Source organism: Ambystoma mexicanum, chromosome 14 (assembly GCF_040938575.1).
Source record: "Ambystoma mexicanum isolate Mex_15411 chromosome 14, UKY_AmexF1_1, whole genome shotgun sequence".
Lineage (NCBI taxonomy): Eukaryota > Metazoa > Chordata > Amphibia > Caudata > Ambystomatidae > Ambystoma > Ambystoma mexicanum.
The window spans coordinates 663,604,668-663,624,032 of record NC_090940.1 but is presented as its reverse complement, the minus strand read 5'-3'; the positions used below and the strand labels follow the sequence as shown (position 1 = coordinate 663,624,032).

General features: G+C 45.1%; 1 protein-coding gene across 5 annotated transcripts in view; it reads left to right on the top strand.

The window, feature by feature from the left end:
* Positions 1-19,365, top strand: part of PPP1R36 (protein phosphatase 1 regulatory subunit 36) — a 383,705-nt gene that overhangs the window by 15,765 nt on the left and 348,575 nt on the right. For 4 of the 5 annotated variants that reach the window (XM_069638208.1, XM_069638211.1, XM_069638210.1 and 1 more), the window contains 2 exons: positions 11,233-11,297; positions 12,308-12,379. In XM_069638208.1, the coding sequence (XP_069494309.1) occupies positions 11,233-11,297; positions 12,308-12,379 (137 nt within the window). Of the gene's footprint in view, positions 1-2,368; positions 2,414-8,506; positions 8,542-11,232; positions 11,298-12,307; positions 12,380-19,365 lie in introns of those variants that run through there. The other variant, XM_069638212.1, reaches the window with a different exon arrangement.

Below are 19,365 nucleotides of genomic sequence, written 5' to 3'. Positions count from 1 at the left end.
TGTAAATAATGTATTTCCTTTATACTGGGACAAAGTGACTGTGACCCTACTAGCAAAGGGAGACTGGGGAAAGCTGGGGGTTGGGAGAGCTCTGTGCTCTGTGATCTGACCCCTGGAGACGATAAATGGGGATGTCCGAGACCTCCCCCAGTTATCCACATGCTGGCAAAAGAGACCTAAAACCCATATACCCCCGTCAGAGTATCCATATCTGGGTAACATCACTTGTATCACACACACACACAGTCAGACATACATCGCTGAGCCTGTCTGAGTAACCATGCGCATGCATGGAGAAGCAGTTCCCAGAGGATAAGGTGCCTGAGGGACAAAGCCCTTCAATCATGGACCAGACTCCAAAGTAAAACATGTGGCAGGTATCGGATATAAGCATGCACACTGGACACACAGTCACAAACTGAGCACCCGAGCAGAGGGGAGAGCCACTTCTCCTAGAGCTTGCAGGTGGAGTGCCGGCTTTGGAGAGCCAGTAATCTATGAACTTGGCAGACAGAGCACTCAGCCAGGAAGCTGCATGCCACACCTGCCTGACCCTAACAGTGTGGGGGGGTGGTCAGGGCACAAACAAAACTATGAAAACACTCCCCTGACCTGGAGCTATAGAGCAGGAGGGTTTAAACATGTGGGGAGGAGGAGGGCACACAGGGCCAGGCTCATCCCAGAAGGAATGGGGCAACCAATCAAATGGGGTTTTGCTGCAATCACCTTCATTACACACAGTATAAAAAGAACCAGTGTTTCTCTAGCTTTGTGGAGCAGAGGACTGAATCTGTGACAGGCGTTGTTACTGAGAGCAAAGAGATCTGGGGAGAGGTTGGAAGTGGAGGAGTAAAAGGAGAGAGGAAAAAAAGAGAAAGGGCGAGGATGGAGGAGGAGAAGTGAGAGCAGGATTAAGAGCTTGAAGAGGAGGGCACAATCTGGTGTGTAAGGACCTGGAGAGTCACCTAGGGGAAAAGCCAGGTACCTGAAGGGGTCAGCTTTGAATCACAATGTACATTGCCATGGGAGGGAACCAGGCTAAGAAAGAGGGCCTGTTGTAGACCTGGGGGCAGCAACTGGCAGGGGCAAGAATGAGAATACTACTAAATGGTATAGGGTGAGTCAGGAGTGCAGTATCCCCTAAATCTGGAGAAGTGAGCAGAGCAATCCTTTTGAGCTTTAGGCCATTACATGCTGCAGTCTTATTCTCAGAGTCAGAAGCTGCTCTTTCATTTTTGTGGCTTTGCAGTGACCCCCAGGATCAGGCCTAGTGCAGCCAACAGGTTTGTTTTCTGACTCTTCACCATCCTCTAGCTCCTGCCAGCTTCTACGTCAAGGCCCACTGCTGCCTCTTTGCTGTCTGTAGAGCACCTGGTGGGGCTCCTCTATCCATTTAGCCCCACCATGGGTCATAGTCAGTCGCTTGTCTTGACCCACAGAGGTCTCCAGTCTCCCTCTTTTTCACTCATATAGATGACTCTATCACGCTCACTTTAGTGCATTTGCTATTTTCTAAGGAGGTGAAAAGATATCGTACCCGCCGAATCATAATACTTGCAATAAACTCCCAAGCATTGTGATTTGAAACTTATTGCTTTAAAAACAGGGTGAAGTGCTAGATCAGAGGGGAACCAAATACCAGGACTCTTTGCTTTCCTCACAGTATTTCAAGCTACACCAAGCTCGTAGAGTGAAGTGGTCTTTTATCCCCTGCGCTATTGGGATTGGGAATCAGCAGTTTCTCTGTTTCATGGCCACTGAAACACAGAAAGCCGCCCTTCGTCCTCTAAGATTTGGCTAAGGCCTTCTGAAATTGTGTTCTAATGTTCATGGTCTCTCTGGAATCGCAGGAGGATCTATGTACCTGCCTGCATACATTTGGAACTGCAGTTGGTGATATTATACAATTACATGTGCCAGTCATCTCATGGGCTAAAGGTCAAAGGAGACAATATCTACATATGGGCTGGAGTTGATTGCCATTTCTTGACTCTCTTCAGATATAAACAATCTGATGCATTTTCAGGCTGTTCCTGCCACTCAGGCCCATTTGTCTGGATCCGATGCATCATAGTCCGTCGACCAGTAACGTAAGATTTGTGCTGCCGGTTGGTTCACGTCAGTGGATGTAATGGGGATGTTGTTATAGTGGACTCTATACTTTTTAGTGGTCTGAATACCTACCTGCGTTCAAGAAGAATAGTGAATTGGGCGATACAGAGATTAGATGGTGCCATGTGGCCTCACCCTCCTAGATTCGTGTTGGGGCAGGAAAGTTTGAAGATCGGGCAGAGGTTGAAGAGATGTTTTTGTTTTTAGGTCTGCCCGGACATCTTTTTCCATGTCCGAAGCCTAAAGGCCGGTTCCTGAATGCTTGGCATTCATAAACGTACCTGGAGGTGGCTCTCACGAGGTAAACTGCATAAACATACACTAATTAGTATCCATGCAAAATTAATTTACACTGTATTGTGCCTGGAAAAACACTCTGGCATAGAGGCAATTCAATATCCTAAGTTGGAGATCTAAAATTCAATTACTTTTATTGATATAAACAATGACAATAACATGTATCAATAATAAAAAGATATAATAAATATAAATAACAACAAGTCTAAAACACATCAATCTAGCTGACTACAATGTGCATCCGAAAGTATGGCTAACATACATGTCAAAATACATGTCAAGAGATTCATATATCCTAAATGCAAGCCTAATACTATATGCAACATATAGCATACAGGGCAAAAAAGTTTTAATGGAAACCGTATACCAATCAAATAATAAACAGACAACATATTAGAGCTTGTCAGGTCTCTCGAATGATTTATGTTAATGTTAAAGGACATTAGTACAGTGCACTATGACCACCATAGTGGTCCCCTGCCGCTCTGGCGGCTCTGAAAGAGGGGAAAGGGAGGGTGAGTTAGTGGGAGAAAGCTGGAAAAGTGCAAGAGAGCAGTGATGTGCTGTTGGCGGCCCCAGCCCGGTGGGTCCGTTGGCTGGGACTGGGGTGTTTGCGACCGGTAGTCGTCGCGTACTGTTGTGCGAATCTATGTGTGATTTTGTTTAGTTGTTGCAATGTAGTGAAGTTTGTGCAGTTTGTTGTGCTGTAGGTTTGTGGTTGTGTTTGGTTTGGAGTTTGAGAGGTGTATGCAGAGGGGGAAATTGTTAGTGGATTGGTTAGTTGGCATTTCTGTCTCGAGGTGAGGCGCTGTGTAACAATTGCCAATACTGACCCTTCACTACAAACTGTGACATTAATCTTAAACCATTCGTAGTGGAACGAGAGTGTCAACCATGAGGTGGTTATGGGCACAGAAAAGTTCCCTTCTAAATGTAAATAACGAGCACCATCCATCCAATATAGTTTCGACAGACAGTGCTATAATTTTATCCAATTTTAGCCGTCTTCTTCAGGCCATACGAAACCACTCAGTCTCTTCCTCTGTATGGATTATCTTCAGGCTAGAGATGGTTGTGTAATGAAGCACATACAAATGTTCCTCCCTAGTACCAAGAGATTTACAAAAATAAATAACAAAACAACCGTAGTCACCCTTTGTGAGTTGGACATTATTTAACCACTCCAATACATTCTTACCAACATGTTCTTTAAATCACAATGTATAATTTGAATGCCTCTTATCTGGATAGCCTTTGCCTTATTTTAGAATAATGGCAAATCAGTTTACTTAAATACTGTTAGAACGTGGGTACTCCCCATCAACCCGAATTGTTCAGTCTTTATTTTATTTTTATTGATTAGATATTTGTAATGCGCCTATATAACAAATGGTGTTTAAAGGTGCTACAATACAAAAAAGGGGAGGGGGGCAAGGAAGAAAGATAACAAAAACGGCCTTACTAAGCCATGTGACATTTGGATCGTGCAAGTGCAGTAACAAGATGTGCGAGGAGAGGGGGGTAAGTGAAGGGTAAGAGGAGAGAGTGCAAGTAAAGGGCGGGTGCAGCGGGGGAGAAGAGGGCCACAGGTGCTAGGCGAGTGCTCAGTGGAGGCCAGGAGGGCAAGTGCCAGGGATTGCATGGGGTGCAGGAGATGAGGGTCCAGATGTGAGTGTGAGGACGCCGGTCGACTGGGCGGGGGCAGGGGGTCCTGCTGACCTGTACAACTCGGATGGAACCAGGCAGGCAGTCACTGCGGCAGACATGGGTGTTAGCAGGGGAGGGGGAGAGGGAAGGAAGAAGAGAAGAGGAGGGTCTTGAGGAGCTTCCGGAACTTAAGGCGTTCAGGCTCAGGCCTGAGAGGGATAGGGAGACCATTCCAGAGGTAGGCTCCTGCGGAGGAGAGAGCTCTACCCACGCCCCCCCCACTCTGCTTAGAAAAGCATCTGATCTGCAGAGAGTTGGAGCTAGAAGACCGAAGGTCTCTAGCAGGGTGGTATTTAGGGAGAGAGACTTGGATGTAGCGGGGTCCCAGGTCCCAGAAGCCCTTGTGGATGATGATGCAGTGGGTCTTGAACTTGATCCTAGCAGCAACCCGGGAGCCAGTGGAGAGATTTTAGGGCTGGAGAGATGCGGTCCCTGGGCTTGAGTCCAAGAATAAGTCTTGCAGCCCTCTTCTGGATTAGTTGAAGGGGGCAGAGGGAGGATAAAGGAAGATTAAGTAAGAGGCTGTTGCAGTAGTCCAGCCTAGAGTGGACCAGAGCTCTGGAAACATCGAGTTTCTGGGGGAAGGTGAGGAAAGAGAGAATGCCTCTGAGGAGTTGCAGCTGATAGTGAGCCTTCTTGGCAAGGCCCGCGATGTGAGAGAAGAAGGAGAGAAGAGTCAAAGATGACACCACGTTTTCTTGCCTCATAAGAGGGTGAGGGGAGGGGGACCCATAGAGGGCAGCCAGAGTATAGGAGGGAGCTCGGGGCCCAATGAGAAGGATCTCAGTCTTACTGGCATTAAAGCAGATATCATTGGCAGCACACCAGGCCTGAATAGCAGTCAGACAGTCAGGGATGAGAGAGGAAGAGGCAGTAGAGGAAAGCTTGAAGGAGAGCTGTGTGTCTTCTGCATAACACTGGAAGTGACTAGAGAAGGAGGAGATTAGGTGGGCCAAAGAGGCAAGGTAGATGTTGAAGAGCCACAGCGAGAGGATAGACCCTTGAGGGAAGCTGCAGGTGGAGAGTGTGATAGTCGAGAGAAAAGAGCCCGGTTGAACCTGGAACGTCAGTCAGAGAGGAAAGAGGTCAACCAGTCCAGTGCCAGGCCCATGATGCCATGGGTGTCACAGAACTGATTTGTCAGGGTGGCATGGTTGATTGTGTCGAAGGCAGAGGAGCCATCCAGAAGGATAGGAACGGATGGAGAGTTGGAATTGAGATTTGAGAGCAAGTCTTTACGGGTGTTCAGTAGAGCAGTTTCCGTGCCTCTGGCTGCTATGAAGCCAGACTGGTGGTCGTGGAGACAAGCAGCAGATTCAGTGTGTTGGATTAGTTGGGAGATGACCAGCTTCTCCAGGAGTTTGCCCAGGAAGGGGGTAATCGAGGCATGATGGGTCGTCGGAGGGCTTTTTGAGGAGAATATGCACAAGGGAGTGCTTGAGGGGTAGCAGGAAGGAGCCAGTGGCAAAGGAGTGATTACAGAAATCGGCCAAGGCTTGCGCAAGGGAGGCAATGTTGTCCTTGTTAGTTCTGGAGGAGCAGTGGAGCACCTGTTTGGAGGAGACTTTCATAGAAAGGACTTGTGTAGAGTTCCTCATCTGGTGCTATGGGGGGAGAAAAAGGAGAGTAGGAGGGAAGGGGGGAGGGGGGCCAAGGGAGGCATGAGAGCTGGGGAGGAAGGAGGTGAGTAGAGGAGAGTGAGGACAGGATGTCCTGAGTTTTGGTTAAGAAGTGGGAGGCCACTGAAGTACAGTGGGTCAGGGATGGCAGGGGAGAAGTGGAGAAGGATTGCCAAGTTCCTTGCAGATTTTAAACAGTTTGCTCGTAATGTTTGTGGCCCCAGAGATGCAGGCGTGGATATGGGCCCTCTTCATCGAGCTGTTGGAGAGTTTGTATTGCCTTTGGAGCAGGCAGTAGGCCAGTCTGTCACAGGATGTTCCCGATGCCCGCCACTTCCACTCTGCAACTCTGCACTTGCGTTTCAGAGAGGCTAGGCCGGAGTCATACCAGGTGTTGAGCTTGGAGGAAGGCTTCATGGCGGATTCTCATGGCAGGGGCAAGGCTGACCAGGGTGTTGGTGACAGAGAGGGGAATATTAGTAAGGGTAGAGTCTGTGTGGGAGTCCGTGGCAGGAGTTGGCGGTGGAATGAAAGTGGTGACAAAAGCAGCAACTGACACACGCTTTATCTGTCTAATGACGGAGAAGGAGACTGGTAGTGCAGGCAGAGGCTTAGCGGGGGGACCTAAGAGATCCAGGTGTGAGGACAGGAGAGCATTATCAGACCAAGAGAGGTGTAGTGAGAGGGTTGGAGATGGGGATGTCTGCAGAGTTGAGAGCATCCAAGGTATGACCGGCTGAGTGCGTCGGCCGGAGGGATGAAAGGCGAGGGAGAGAAAGTCACAGGGGTTGTGGAAGAGTCCAGTGGCTGAATCAGGAGAGTCAAGGTGAATATCGAAGTCTCTGAGGAGGAGAAGATTGGAGGTGGGGTCAAGAAGAGAAAAGGTGAGGTCAGACCACTCCGGGAGGAAGAGGGAAACAGGACCAGGGGTCCTGAAAATCGATAGATTTTTTTAAATGATGCGCCTATACACAAGTAGGCGCAAATGTTGGCAAGAGCCAACGAGAGGGCTGAAGAGACATTAAGCCTGCAGACGAGGCATTTCAAGGAAGAGTAGGTCTGCATGGGAATGATAGTAGCAGGGACCCATTTAGGGACGATGAAGGCCGCTCCTCCTACAGACTGGTTAGGCCTGCGCCTAGTGATGATCTTGTAGCCCTCAGGGAAGAGTGTTTCAAAATCAATGACAGAGCTTGAAGTGAACCAAGTCTTGGTGAGAGCGAGAACGTCAAGGTCAAAGTCTTCAAGAAGGAGATAGATATCAGAGGAGGGTTTAACAGCAGAGCGAGAGTGGAGGGCAGCTAGGTGAATCTAGTTGCTTCCTTGGAAGGTCTTCTGAGGCAGGGAACAGGGATGTGGCATGCCCATAAGTAGTGGAGAAGTGGCAAGAGGGGTGACAGACGAAGGAGTGGCAGGAGAAGGGAGGAAGTTGATGAGAGATGGAAGACGCCTATCAAGAAGGGTGAGATTGGGCTCAAAGCCTTGGGCCATGACATTGTCATTCTGATAGACATTTGTGATGCACCTAGAGGATGAGAAGCCTGTCAAGAGTACTTCCCAGTGTGCGTTGCTCGGCATTAAATCTCCACAAACGGAATAACAAAGAACCCACCCAGGAAATCGGAGGTAAACACATTTTAATTGCACTGTAATGTGAGTACTATTCATTAAAAACATATGTCCCACACACAGTACATACCTGTGTCCGAGAGTCGACAGCCCAATGTCCCCAGCGGAACTCGTCGCCCTGATGTCCCCATGACGGTTCAAATATTGCAAAAGCATCTGAGGAACAACAAACACAGAATGGTATTGGAAAATGTCACAATGCAATCTTCATAAAAGTGCTAACTAAACCTGACAACGATAGCAGACGCCCACAAAAGGGCTGCCGATATTCTGATGCCGGGCTTACCCTTAGATAAATGCACGCGAGTCCCAACGTGAATGGAGCTCTCCAAGAGGTGCTGCAGTCAAGATTGGTAAACTTGACCAAATGTACAAAGCGGTAAACTCTGCATGTTTGTCGCAGAAAAACTGCTCGCTGAGCGCTGCAGAAATAAAATAAAATCAAACGAGCAATTAATGATCGAGCCACCTGTTATGTCCTGTGGCTAAATGTTTGAACAGTGCTGCAAGTCAAATACTAAAGTCTATTCAGAGCACGCTTACACTATTCAATGCGGGATCGCATCCTTGAAATAGACATCACAGACAAAATATGCCAGAATGAAACAGGTGAACGCTTTTGCAGGCTTTAAAACTGAAACCCAGCCAAAGCTGGAACGTTCATACCGCGTAAGCACAAACGTACCAGTACTCTAGTGTTATGTTGGAGGAAGTCCCTACATAGACTTCACTCGCGGCTAGGCCAAGAATCACAAAGTAATATCTTGGAAAGCAAAACACTACAGTATTTGTTGTCATGAAAATTGAAGGCTCTGATTTTCCTCTACTGCCTGAGGGGCTGTTATCAGGGCAAATGGCATCATGGGTGATCAGCAGGGCTAAATGGAGATGCCCTTTCCTTGTGCTGCATAGTGGCACAACATTGTACATAATCTTGTTCAGAAAAAGTAAAGTTGGTTCTTGCAGTGCTGGGTGGTGGAACAGCTCCATATTGATGGTGTGGAATTCATTGACCTCATGGAAATCTCTTCAGAGTTTTAGTTTATTACCCGTTCCTTCTGGGTTTCCTAACATGCGTTTTTGACTGTGAGAGCAGGCAAGTGGAATCCTCTCATTTAAACCTTGTTATTTACTTCGGGGAGCTGCCTAGTTGGATTTCTTCCACCGTCGTTTGAAGGTACGTCTAAGCCTCTTTGTTATCCCTAAATATAATGTTCTGCATGCAGCCTGTATCCACAGGCCTAAAAAGGTTTCTTTTTATTTTTTATTTAAATTGTTAAATGATTAATTAAACCTTTTAACACTACAATTCAAACATTTACAAAAAATATTGAAAACACATTGAACAATGGCACAAAATATTACTTTTACATATAAAACCATTATGCTAAGAAAGGTTGAATAGAAAAATTAATAGATTTATCTTTCAAAGTTCCTTCTTTGTAATCAAAGGTGTCGATAGGAAAAACATTTCAATAAAACAAGAATGTTTCACAATCCTAGTAATTTCTCGATCTTCAACCAAATATGATTAAGAGTAACATTTTACATTGTACTATTGCCTGAATATAAAATACCCCAGGATTGATCTGATTTATACATTTCAAGTTTATATCGTAAATTATGGAAACCTGTGCTATAGAGGTTGTGTAGCCCAGCAGAATCCGTAAGCAAATGTCTTTCCACTTGAAATGGATTTCCACTTCGGTTTTGCAGATAAGGCTTAAATATTTCTGATATGGAATATCTTTCCATGCACCCATTTTTGCTAACGTAGGGAGAAGTTCTAATCTTAATTGGATTATGAATCGTCCCACTTTACCGTTATACAAGTTCTTAAGGTAGGTCCAAGGTCTCTCGACCGGAAAGATCTGCATCTAATAGAGTCGGAACTTATTTCTTTTGGACAGAATAGATACATTGTTATTTCTGTCCCATATTTTTCCCAGTATCCATGGATCTATCAAAGCTGAGCTCTTCTAAGAATGTGTCTTTCTTCCATTCTTCCAAAGCTTTAGGACCGGGAAATTGTATTAATATTTCAGCTAAATTAGCCAACATTGTTTGTTTATCTGATTGCATTAAAACTTTCATAACGAATATTCCAGTAGATATTTGTGTGTGTGTACTTAGCCATGTAGGACCGAATTTGCAAAGTATCACTTCTATGGGTGCAGCGTTCTCCAGGCCGTGCGTTCTATGCCACAATCTACTCTCTACTTTTCTTAATCATTTGGTTTCCAGATTTGTACAAATGTCTAAACCATATAATATCTTGGACAATATCCTGGGCACGAGGTATTACCAAAATCTTGCTAGACTTGCAGGTTGAGTTACGTAGTTTAGCTTCTCAACCCCAGAGGAATGAACTTCACCTATGAACTTGATGGTATTATATGTTTTGTGCTGGAAAAACTTAGTGACACAGAAGAAACATTAGCAGCAATGTTAATGCCTTTTTGTTAATAGTCACATAGTCCAGGGCACATTGGAACACAATTTCCTATAGGCCTCAGAGAGTACAAGATCGCCCACGTGAGAACTACAATTAGGCAAGGCTAATATGAGGGGCGAGTACATTTGGGCGTAGAGTTTGTTGGTCTAGTTATGGTTGGAATAAGCCTAAAAGTTAGGATTTTAGTGGCTAGGGTAAATGATCCCATATTCAATGCACCATCAGACGCGGACCAGGATATGGTTAGAGTACTAGTTAGTGTTTGGACTTATGAAACAAAAGGAGAACTAAATAGTGCCTGATGTTATCAAAAAGAATATGGTTGGCTGTGAACCGATTCAGAATTATATTAATATGAATAAAAGGGCATGTGTTTATTTTAAGAGACAATCCTTTTCTACCCCAAAGTGCAGCTGCTCAGTAATTACCTGTGTCATTCTGTACAGGAGGGTTGTGCAGAATTACTACAGGCCTTTGTCTACCTTTGTCTCAACATACACTCATGAAAATTGATGAGTAGGACCATTCATGAGTATAGAAGAGGGTGGAGTTGGACATCTGCAAGATAACTTTACTTGAAAGGCAACAATGTGCATATCTATTTAAGGCTCAACATTGTATCACTCATCTCTCTCTTCCCCATGGGAGACCCTGAGTGCGTTGGGCAGCAACAACCAGGGATTTCAATTCAGCTTCCCATCCTCCCTATCCCCTCATTTCTAATCTGCTCTGTCAGGAATGTGTTAAAGGGAGTCCAAATGTCTGTTATCCTCTCTATGACACAGTACTTCCAAAGAAATCTCAGCTAGCCTTTGTTCTGGGTCTTAGCTCCCCCGAACTAACCTGTAGTGCTCTGTTTGATACTTGCTGATGAAGCTGTTAAGCTTTGAGCCTATGAAGCTGAGATTGTCACTCTCCGCCTCATTCCTGGTCTGTCTGGTGCCACCTAGATTGTTGTCGGTGGCTGTATCCAGCAAGCCTTCATGTCTCTGGAAACATCCGGCCTCACTGCCCAGGCCCCGTCCCAAGCTTTGGCTTTTCCCAGATGTCCCTACTGGTGACTACTTCACTCGAGTCAGGGTATGGCCTGCAAGATGGAGGCCGGATTGCAGGGGTCTCTGCAGCTGCCACTCTTTTCCGCCATCAGGTAGATCGCGGCTCTGGCTAGAATGCCCTGGTCAGCTGGCTTTTGGAGGCTGCAGAGCCCCACTGACCTTTGGACGTAGTTGAACGTTCACCTGCGTCACACCAATCGGATACATAGGGAACTCCCCACAGCCACCTCTCAAGTCTCCATCAGAGACAGAGTAATCATTCAGGACTGCCTTAAATATGCTTGTCAAACTGTGTTTAGTTAAAAGAAAAAGAAAACTTTTCAACTTAAAACAAATTGAAGCTTTTCTTTTTATACAGACAACAAAACCCACACCTGGACGTTGGTACTGGAAAGATGACACGAAAACGCTTGAATTTGCAAGGTAACTTTGCGTACTAAAAAACAAGTAAATGTGTATTTTCAAATGGTTTTCCTTTTTTTCCCACCAAGTCTGAAACACTTACACATTCTCTGCAACTCTCTCTTCTATTAGCTTTCTTTTTGTATTTCTCAGAGTCCGGCTTGGCAGTGGCTAGGGGGAAGCACAAGTGTTGATAAATAGCATCTAGACTTCTGTGTCTTTCAAAAAGGACCTAAAGCAGATTTGATATCCTTGCCGAAGTTTGACAGGTTATAAAAATGTTCACAGTAGAACAATTTAACCCTACATTAAAACAGGCTGAATCCGTGTCAATTAACAAGTCCCATTTTTGCTAGTATTTCGCCTATTTTTCAGGTATTTTGTCAGGCTATTTGCTTTACTGGCTGGTTTTAGAGCAGTTTTACAGCCTGCTCTTGCACCAGAAGAGTATACACATGGCCAACCGACTTCAAGGATCCAAAAACAGCTTTGAGGTTTTATAAGATAGATGTGTGCCTGGATGAAATAATATCTGCTCTGTTCTGTGAGGAAGAACATTTTGTTTTGAAAGCCTGTTCTATCGATTACCAAGAGTATACACCAACGTTAAACAATTGGGGTCTCCTGTCAGTTGTAAAATAACTAATATCTGGTTCTCATCTCATCAATTAATACATGCATCTAATAAATAATACAACCTTTACATTTCTTGCACGTATAGAAAATGAATATTGGAATAATTACTATAGAACAGGCCTTGTTTTTAGTCACTTTAAAGCAAATTAAATGGCACTTTAAACAGCACATTTCCTTTGAGAAAAGTGACTGATCAGTTTATTTTTTACTTTGTTTTCTCTGTTGATATTAACGGATTGCTATTTCAGTGTGGAATGTCATAATGACTGTTTATCATTTAATAAACTGCATTACATTCAGTCAGATAATTTGCTGCAGGAAATGTGTAGCATGTTATGCATGTTGGTGTTCTGATATTAAATTAATTATGTGTTTGAATAAAATATAATTTTCAGCTACAGCACTGCATCAGATTTTAAAGAGCGTGCGAGGAAGGCTAGAGCGATACACTTTCAAGATGCTGGAAGGTATGTTTACATACATTTCATGAAAACTACTTTGACTTTGGGTTGCGAAATTATCTTTTGATTTTTGCATTAATACATGTAGCAGTGTTGATTTTTCTTGTACCCTTTAGCAAAGATGTGAGTGATGTTTTACATTTTGTTTATAGGGAGGCCTTTGGGAACTTTAACGTGGGCTTGTGTATGCCGTAGATTGGCTGTAATGTCCCTTTTTAAACATTTTGTTGAACAATTAATTTAGTATGTACTTTGGTTAGGAGCCATGATTACAGTACTGGTCGAGGTGTCTCGAAAGATGTTGGCGACTGCGGCGTAACAACAGTCAGCGGTGCAGTCGGTTGCAGCTCGAGGGGATCAACTGGCTCGTAAATGTCCTTTAAGGCAGAAGCTGGTTGATGCTTGTCGATGCACGCCTCCTAGCTTCTTCACTGGGCTTGTGTCATTCTTTAAGGCAGACGGCCCAAAGCTGAGGAGAGTGTTGCAGGCAGCTGCCTTGTCCTTAGTTTGGTTCAGCAACTCTCTGGCACTTCCCACCTAGGAAGCCTCCTGCAGAGCCTAGCAGGACATGCTGTGTGCTGGCTGGGCACCGGTTCTGGAGCTGCTGGAGGGTCTGCTGGATTTAGTATCTTCTCTGTTCCATTGGAGATGTTTAGGGGAGGGATCTTACTTCCCTCCTGGAGGTCCTGGCCTTCCTTCACTGGCAGAAGATGTACAGAAAACTGTACTTTCAGCCAGGGTACAATGCCGAGTTCTCCTTCTACTCCTTGCAAAGTCTTCAGATGATCTGCCCAAAAGAGGGGCTCAGCCCTCTTTTAAATCCAAATGGGCCACAGTGATTGGTGTAGGCTTAGCCTACCTTAATGAACCAATCCTAGGTCCCCACCAGCAATCTCATGTATCCCTGAGGTCATAACCAGATTGCTTTGCAACAGAAAAGTTAAAGGGGTGAAAACATGTAATACTAAATCCCACCCATCTTTCTGTCTGTTGTGGATCAAAGGGTCTATTTAGTTAATTGAGCTCTCTGTGGTTCCTGTGCTCTCTGTGGTTCCTGATTAAAGCGGCGGGTCTCCCTTGAAGCTGCAGCGAGAACAGACTTTTGGTCGCCGCCAGACCACATAGTCGTACCTTCTGAATGGGGTCCCACTGCGGGGATGACTACTGTAAATACATTGTCCCAGACATGACAGGTCACTGCCCTTGATACTGAGAGGCGGGAGCTGGCTTCAGGTTGACACAGTGCACATCAAAGGTTGTTGGGGTTTCATGTCTCCCTTGTTAGTCCAATTACCCCTCTTTACTTTACTCCAATGTTTCAAAGTGACCAACAATTACTAGTTAGACAGATATCATATTGATGTTAATGTTGTTTACACACCATGAACCCGACACATACAAATCATTACAAAAAAATATCAATTTAATCATCAAATATTGCATATAGGTAAAAAAGCACACATTGCCACATATATAATATTGCACATTTCAACAATTCGGCAATTCACCATTGATTAAAATAGTTTTTGATAGAAAAAACAACACATAATGAAGAACAAACACAGGGGGTGTACGCAACACAAAATGTCGATGTTATTTGAAAACACTTTGTTTGCAAGCAAAATCCCATAGTCAATATAAATGAGTATTTCAGATGACTGTCGACATGTTTCGGCCGTTTATTGTTTCAGACACTATCTCTAGTATCTTAACTTCTTTTCTTTGAAAAGGCCATCTTCAGGACAAAATTTCTTTTTGAAAAGTCAACAAAGACTTAAGTCTTAAGTCTTAAGACTTTATGTTTATCCGTTTTGACGTAGTTCCCTTTGAGTTCTAATCCCCCAGAAAAAAAAGTTGAGAACTTTACCTGGTTTTGGTAAGCACTCCCTTGTTAGTCCTGCAGCCAGGCCCCATGTGGGCCTGTTTGAAGTATACTCTATTAGAATGTTAATTATCCATCTGCCGAGGGTAAACAAACGGATAGGCGGATCCATGTAGCCTTTGATAGTTAATTAGGCTGGCCATGGCAGGAGGCAATTTTTGGCACTCCCCCTTCTGAGATGCATCATGTACTCCACCTGTCAGATCCTAACTACATATGACATGGTGGACTGTGCCTGTAGGCTGTGTCCACACAGAGTACACAGGTCTATGTGTATGTCGTGCGGTGAGCATAGGAAAATGTGTGCGGATTAGCCCCACACATTTCCCAGAGGTTTATATACATCATTCAATTTCATATACAATTTTAAAAAAGCCCAGGTGAGCGCACACCCATAGTGTAAATGGTCGAATTCCTCACATATCCTCCAGCCTCAACATGTGAGCCACCACCCTACTCGGGGTCTGGTTCATCTTCAAGCCAAAAGCAACGGCTGAAGCCATCTGCATTTCCATTCTGGGAGCCTGGCTTGTGCTGGATGTCCATATCTAATCCCTGTAGGGCTATGACCCAATGCAAAAAGCTTAGGTTCTCCCCTTGCATGGCCATTAATCATCAAAGAGGCCGGTGGTCTGCCTGGATAGTAAACTGTGACCCAAAGATGTAGGGTTTCAGCTTCTTTACTGGCCACACGACCACCTAAGCCTCTTTTTCGACGACTGTCCAGTTCCTTTCCCTTTTATTCAACCGCTTGCTAATGTAGGCAACAGATTGCTCTACCCCGTGAGAGTTCAGATGCGCTGACACTGCACCAATTCCAAAATCACAGGTGTCTGTCTGGATATTGAACTCCTGGCTATATTCTGGTACTTTCAGAACTGGAGCCCTGCACAATTCATCCTTTAAATCCTGAAAGGAGGTTTGACAAGCGGGGGTCCAAGTTACATTCTTCTGCATTTTCATGGAAGTTACAGCATTCACGGGCATAGCAATGGTCCCATACCCCTTGATAAATGACCGGTAGTACCCGGCGAGACCTAGGAAGGCTCTCACCAGCTTCTGTGTGGTGGGGTTGTCCCAATCCTTCACAGCCTATACCTTCGATTCGAGAGGTTGTTTCTTACTTCCACCAGCCAGGTGGCATAGGTAAGTCACTATGCCCTGTGCTATCTGGCACTTTGTGGCCTTGATAGTCAGACCTGCATTGTGCAGAGCCCGAAACACTTGTTTCAGGTAGGATAAGTGATCCTCTCAGGTGTGGCTGAACACTGCAATGCCGTCTAAATAGGCGACACTGAAGTTTTCCAGACCAGACAAAACCTGGTCAACCATTCACTGAAAAGTGGCAGGGGCATTCTTCAGTCCGAAGGGCATCACAGTGAACTGATAATGTCCTTCTGGGGTTGAGAATTCTGGCCTCTCTCTCGCTCCATCTGTCAAGCTGACCTGCCAGTATTCTGCTGTGAGGTCAAAGGTACTCATGTACTTGGCAGAGTCAAGCTTATCAATGAGCTCATCTGCCCGAGGAATGGGGTGAGCATCTGTTTTCATGACATAATTGAGCCCCCTGTAGTCCACAAAAAAGCAAACATCAGTCTTTCCACCACTGGCCTTTTTAGGGACCAGTGCCACTGGGCTAGCCCAAGGGCCGTGGCATGGCTCTATCACTCCTAGGGACAACATCTTGCAAACTTCCTCCGTGATGGTGTCCCTGACATTATTGGACATCCGGTGAATTCTACTCTTCACCGGCTTCTTGTCTCCAGTGTCCACATCATGGGTGCACCAATCTGTGCGACCAGGAGTCAGCGAAAACAGACCGTGAAACTGTCCCAGTAAACGGCAACAGTCTGTCAGCTGCTGTTCTGACAGGTCCTTTGCAAGGTTGACACCTTCAACTGACCCATCTGTGGCGTCAGTGTGCAAGAGGTCTGGGAGGGGATCGGTCTCCTCCTCAGTCTCTCGGTCTGTCACTAATGCCATGACCAAGTCATCCCGTCTATAATGGGGTTTTTAGCCGGTTGACGTGAAAGACCCTGCACATCTGTTTATGTCCTTTCACGTCAATGAGATAATTCACCTCACTGACCTTTTCCAGCACACAGTAAGGCCTAGTCCACTTGTCCTGAAGGGCACTGGGTTTCACAGGCTCATTTCTTTTTTTAAAATGTTTTTATTGCCATTTATATTCAAGTAATCATACATATACCAAGTTGTTCCATTTTAGTCAATACATTTCGCGTATTCGTGTGGTAATTGCATGTCTTCAACAAAAATTTAACAAAACAAAAACATAATTTGACAGGCTCCATAATCCACAGCCACTGGCCCGGAGAATAGACGGTCACTGTAGCCTTCTGGTTATGCCAGTGCTTCATCAGCTCCTGACGGGCCTTTAGAATTTTCGTCTACTGGTCCAAGTACTTTGCCCTTCTAAACCGAAGGCCAAATACAAAATACATAGTCCACCACATGTCGCGTAGGGGATGTAAAGAACTCATGGTGGCAACAGTAAAGACAGACGCAAGTGATCACAGTTCAAGGGTGTTTATTAAACTGTATGAATGGGTTGGAAAAACGCCTAATCTAAACCTAAATCTAAGATGGGAGCAAGCTACGACCATCAAATTATAATAAGGCAGTCCTAGCTGCGTCTTGTCAAATAAAAGGGCCTATACTAAAAAACCTATTGTCAGTCTTTACAGCTAAGTTACAAAAATAGTATGGGATAGTGTTCACAAGAAAAGAAAGAAGTGTTCATAAAAATGATAAGTCAGAATGGTATAGCGAGGTCTCCCTTCCCCACGTTTTGTAGCACGGGACAAGGCGGGCCTCTTGAGCAGCACAGCACACAACTGGGCTTTTCCAGCACAAGGCTATTGTTCTTCTAAGCGATATCAGGATCTGCGGTGGACAAGTCTCTTTACCCAAAGTCTCTTGCCTCCGACGGCCTGATGTGTTCAAAAATACCAAAATATAAAGTTACATTCTGTATGTATGTTGGGTGATGAATTTTCACCCCTGGATCCCGCTCTTACGGGCTCAGACCTTTCTTGAATGTTAGCCTCCCTCCGTCGGGTTCACTACAGCTTTTTACTCAAAATTTCACCTGTTGTATTCACAAGTCTCCATGTCCTTTTAAACAATCTTTCACTGTGGACATCCCTTAGCCGGGTTCACTCTTTGTCAACACAATGCCCCCGGGGTTATCATGCGTCACCCCATTTTGTAGGCATCCCACAGCCGGGTTCACACTTGCTAGCTATACAGTTCACTTTGCTTTATCGGAGTGCAGGATATACTTCCCTTAGTTTTCCTCTTGGTTACGATGGCCTCCCCCGATCAGGCTCAGGCCATCAATTCATTGCAAACATCCCTTGGTCGGGTTCTTGCATGTCATTCTAACACAGTTCATGATCTTCTCATCTCATTAGAAAAGCAGGGTTCCCTTCCCCTAGCTTTTCTTTGGCATCCATTCGCTAGATCCCCTTTTGGGTTCTTTTCCTGCTTATGTCCGTGTCTCAGCCCCCAGCCAGGCTTCACGTACTTCAATGTTCTCGGGGTGTTTGCAACCACTCTATTTCGCAGGCATCCCTCAGTCGGGTTCACATTTGCCTTAGCTTCTGTTCACTTTACTCTATCCCGGATTTTAGCCCCCCAGTCAGGCTTTCCTTTAACACCCCCAGTCAGGCTATCCCAGGGTCGGATTGGCCCCTCTACCTTTCGGCCTGGCCAAAATCATCCATGGGGAGTGGTGGCCGGTTTCTGGCCATGCCTGGGCCGGTTTGGAAAAATAAAATTGAAAATCTTTTTCCAATTATTTTTTGTTTCCTTTCCAAAAAGCCTTTCATCCTTCTTGGGTCGATAAATGAGTACCAGCACAGTTTGGGTGATATTGTATGCATATTTGTTTAAAAGAAAAAGAGCTTAAGCGTAAGTGCTATACAATAACATATTATCATTTGGCCTTGGAGGTCTGCTTGGATTCACAGTAATTTAGTGTACTTAGGAAAAATGCTATTTGATGCCACTTCCTGTTTCCTGTTTGTCAAGGGGTGAAAAGTCGTGTTTCATCGCTTCCCAGAATGTCACTTTGGGGTGGGATCAAATGACATCACTTGCAGTGATGTCATCAGCGGTCAAGGATCGTGAGGCGAGGGGTGGGCCACATTTTTGAGGCGAGGGGTGGGACACTTTTCTTTTTGGGTGACCGGGCCTATTTCTTGTCCCAGCCCAACCCTGGGCTATCCTTTTGGTTGTGGGTCAAAGACTTTCGACTGTACAAGGGGTTTTACTCGACCCTTGTATGACCACTTTGACCTCTTACGACTGGCTCTCTTATGGCCCTCCAGTATTTGTAGTTTTAGCAAAAGGGGACCAAGCAGAGTCTTTCGATTGAGCACCCACGTGGCACCGGACCACCCTGCAGCTGGTCTTTCCCGGCGGTTTTAACAGTTCTGCAACACACTCTGTCTTAGTTCTTTAATTCATCTTATGTTGCCATTTGCAACCTTCGCACAACATATGTTATGTTATGTTATTTGGCAATTATACAGCGCTCTATATATCATTGGTATGACCTCAAAATGCTTATGGGTTGAACGCCCTCGCGGACCGAAGTCCAGGCCAGTTGAGAGAGTAGGGTATCATAGGGTGCTTGGGTGCACTCTTTTTTTATTTTTTAAATAGTTTATTAATTTTATTCAAACCAAACAACAATACAAATAAACCCAACACGCAGTGTAATTTACAACAATTCCTGTAAACACCATTTGTATTTCCAGTTTGCCACTGCTCCCCAAGTCCCACCCTCCATTATGAGCCTATTTGTACTTCTCGTTCAGTATCTGCTACATGTAGCTGGGTCTCATTATCTTCGGATTCAATCGGGTCCGATATAGATCCGAACAGTTCCGCTATTAATAGTTTCCATGCCATCAAGGTACCTACTTCTTCCTCCCCACTCATGCTGCTCGCCTCCTGCCATACTACCGTTTCAGACTTCGCCCATTTCTGTAACTCCCTCCACCATACCTCCACCCGTGGCTTGTGACACTTCTTCCATCCCATGGCGATCCTCCGTTTTGCTAACACATATGCCAAGTTTCTC